This window comes from Gekko japonicus, unplaced genomic scaffold, assembly GCF_001447785.1.
Source record: "Gekko japonicus isolate JY-2015 unplaced genomic scaffold, Gekko_japonicus_V1.1 scaffold174, whole genome shotgun sequence".
NCBI classification, from domain to species: Eukaryota; Metazoa; Chordata; class Lepidosauria; order Squamata; family Gekkonidae; genus Gekko; species Gekko japonicus.
The window spans coordinates 1601284-1604877 of NW_015177013.1; the positions used below are offsets into that span (position 1 = coordinate 1601284).

The following is a 3594-nucleotide window of genomic DNA, read 5'->3' on the forward strand; positions in this document are numbered from 1 at the left end:
TATATATATATATATATACACACACACACACACACACACACACACACACACACTTTTTTATAAATTGTCAAAGCTTAGAACAGGTTAATAACAAATTTCTAAATATTCATAACCAATATGAATCCTGAATATGCAAGTAACTATTTTAATAAAATTTTCTGTTGCAAAGATTAGTATAATAATATAACTTTAGCAATTTAACATTTCCTATATACTTAAATCTGTAGGTTATAAAATTAATTTCATAAGGTCAAAACAGTTTGTTCTTCTTCTGGAGTGAGATGCAATCCCAGGGCGGATGAAAGGGCTTTTCCAGAAATTGCATCTGTTGCTTGATGTAGTATGCCATTTCTGTAAACCTGAATGTCAGACGCAGGGCTCCAATGAAATCTTATATTTGCTTTAAACAGTTTGGTGGCAAAAAGTTTCAGATTTCTTCTTTTATCTAACGTTTCCACGGACAAATCAAGTAGTACTTGTATTTTATCCTCTTTATAGAGCAGGGATCCATGAATTCTGGCCCCTCTAAGAATTTTGTCGCGTGTTTTGGGATATAGGAATTGCGCCATAATATATCTTGGGCGGCCCTTTCTTGCAGTAGCTAATGGGCCTAAACGATAGGCTTTTAAAATGATTGGGGCCTTACCTTCTTCCATATCCAGAACTGCCACCAGCCAGGATGAGATAAAATGTGCAGGGTCTTTCCCCTCCTCCGCGCCCTCCTTGACCCCTCTCAATTTTAAGTTCATCTGCCTCCATCGATGTTCCAGGGATGAAAGCCGAGTGTTTGTTTGTTTTTCTGAGGCTTGGGCGGCCTTCAATTCCTCTTGCAAAGTCAGAGTCAGTTGTGCATTGTTTTCAGCTATTTTAGCTGTGTCATTCAAATCCTGTACTAGGTCGTTCAATTGGGATTGGAGTGGCTGGATGATCTCTGTAACTAGCGATGCAAGTGATTTCAGAAAGTCATCTTTTAATTCATGGAGGTCTTTCCTCGTAATCGATTTGTTTTCCTCTGTCTGGGTAATTGTAGTCGTAGCTGAGCTTCCCACCACCATTTTACTGGCTCCGTCTTTCTGAGGGCCTATTGAGATGGTTGCTGTGTCTCGAGTATTGGTAGCCACGTCTCGAGTAAAGTATGTTCTTACCATTGCAGTCTGCTGAGAGTTTTTTGCTGTCTTTCCTTTAGAGGGCTTTCCCATAACTTTTAGTCATTTTGAGTAAGGGATATTGCGATTTGCTGTTGATTTTGGGAGATTCCGGCTGGGAGCACTTTTAGATCACGTCTGCCATCTTGCGTGGTGCTCTGCCCCCCCCCATCTGCTACCCAACATTGTTAAGTGAAACTATGTATTACCTAAAAATACCAGTGTGTCACATAACCTTTTAAAGAGAGGGAAAAAACCCATCATGGCTCATCTGCATATGCAAATTTATTCTAAATAAATAAAGTATGACTATTTCAGATTGATCACTTGCTAGCATTGGGGCAGAAATGTTTACATTTGGGGGAGAAAAAGTAATCCGTATAAAACAGAATCAGTGATATGTACGTATATCACATCATTATTTTAGCATTATGAGTCTCAACCAAGTGTGTTTCTTCATTGAAGAGTTGTACTGGGTGACAGGAATGTTCTGTCCCTGGTGATCAATCTGTAATAGCTTTTTCAAACATGCTAGCTGGTCATTGCTGCGATAAATAAATGATGAGTATGTCTTTGTGAACTCACACAGATAAATAAATAGGGATAGGTGGGAACGATAGTGTCCTTTCTGAGAAGATGGCTGAATCTTGATATAAGTTTGTATAAAGCAACAGGATGTATAACTGAGATTATGTTTGTGGAAAGGGAAAGGAAGAGTAGCAAGTTGACAGTGTGCCATAGTATGAAAGTTGGTGCAGTTCTGGGGCAAGCAACAGAAAAGTAAAGGGATTACCTGAATAGTGGGGTGGGTTTTGGTTAGGTGATTTATGTTACTGAGAAGAGGGGTAGGGAGTGAAAAAACCCAGTATGCTACATTTACATTTTATCCACTTCTATGTTTTCGTTAATAGTTGGCTGCTGTTATTTAATGTGATCACCAGAGAGATATATTGCCATCTGTGCTATTCAGGAGATAGACTTATAAATTCAACAAAATACTAGTGCCACGACCCAGATAAATTTGTTGGCCAATGCTGCTGAATCAGGATTAGGCTTTAAATGTGCCACATCTCGGCTCCCATGAAGCCTAATTTTGGATTAAATAATCCTTAACCAGTCATTATGTATCATTGTCATGGCTCAGGTGGGGTGTCACCTGACGCAGCCACCACTCTGGGTTTAAGATCCCTTGAGAAGGCCCAGAGCACCCTCCCAAGACCTTCAGACCTCCCTTATTTGGTTGAATAATAGGTGTGAGAACCAGGCAGAGTAAACAGCAAATAAAAGGTTTATTTTTACAGGAGGTCAGCCCAATATGGGAAACAAACAAGGTGCAAGAACAATAACAATAAGTGGGTGAAGGGAAAAGAAACCAAATGCCCTAACACGACTAGACTCACAGTTCCTAGTTCACTGTCTCAGTTGGGCCTGAGTTACTCACCCTTCCTTTCAGGGTGAGGGCCTCTCCCAGCAGCAGCCTTCCCTCTGGCCCTCCTCTCTTGGAAGAAAAAAAAGCTCTTCTTCTGTACCAGCTCTTTTATTACAAGGCCCCTTTCTCTGTGATTGGCTAAAATTAGCGCCAAAACCTCTCAGAGGTTTCTGGAAGTTGTAGGCCTGGCCTCCTCCCACTGCTAGACAGGCTCCCTGGGCCTGCTAGGCCATTGCTTGCACAGCCCAGATCATGACAATCGTGTTGAGAACAATATCAGGAAATCTGGAGTCAAGAGTCTGGGCTTGACTTTGGTTGCCTCCTTATCAATGGAGGCCCAAGTCATAAGAACATAAGAGAAGCCAATGTTGGATCAGGCCAATGGCCCACCCAGTCCAACACTCTGTCACACAGTGGCCAAAAATACCAGGTGATATCAGGAGGTCCAGCAGTGGGGTCAGGACACTAGGAGCCCTCACACTATTGACCCCTCCCCCAAGCACCAAAAATACAGAGCATCACTTGCCCTGGAGTCACTATCTATACCTTGTGGCTAATAGCCACTGATGTACTTCTGCTCCGTATGCTTATCTAATTCCTTCTTGAAGCCATCCATGCTTGTAGCCGCAACCACTTCCTGTGGCAGTGAATTCCAAGTGTTAATCACTCTTTGGGTGAAGAAGTACTTCCTTTTATCCGTTCTAACCCGACCGCTCAGCAATTTCATGGAGTGCCCACGGGTTCTTGTATTGTGAGAAAGGGAGAAAAGTACCTCTTTCTCTACCTGCTCTTTCCCATGCATAATCTTATAAACCTCAATCATGTCACCCCTCAGTCGTCATTTCTCCAAGCTTTCCTCATAGGGAAAGCGTTCCAACCCTTTTATCATTCGAGTTGCCCTTTTCTGCACTTTCTCCAAAGCTATAATATCCTTTTTAAAGTGTGGTGACCAGAACTGTACACAGTATTCCAAATGAGGTCGCACCATTGATTTATATAGGGGCATTATGATATTGGCTG

The 3594-nt window shown here is 42.0% G+C and overlaps 1 protein-coding gene across 1 annotated transcript in view; it reads right to left on the reverse strand.

The window, feature by feature from the left end:
* Positions 1 to 1148, reverse strand: part of ACSS1 (acyl-CoA synthetase short-chain family member 1) — a 90526-nt gene extending 89378 nt beyond the window's left edge. The window contains exon 1 of the mRNA XM_015427672.1: positions 647 to 1148. Within this exon, the coding sequence (XP_015283158.1) occupies positions 647 to 1148 (502 nt within the window). The remainder of the gene's footprint in view (positions 1 to 646) is intronic.
* Positions 1149 to 3594: the final 2446 nt, after the last annotated feature.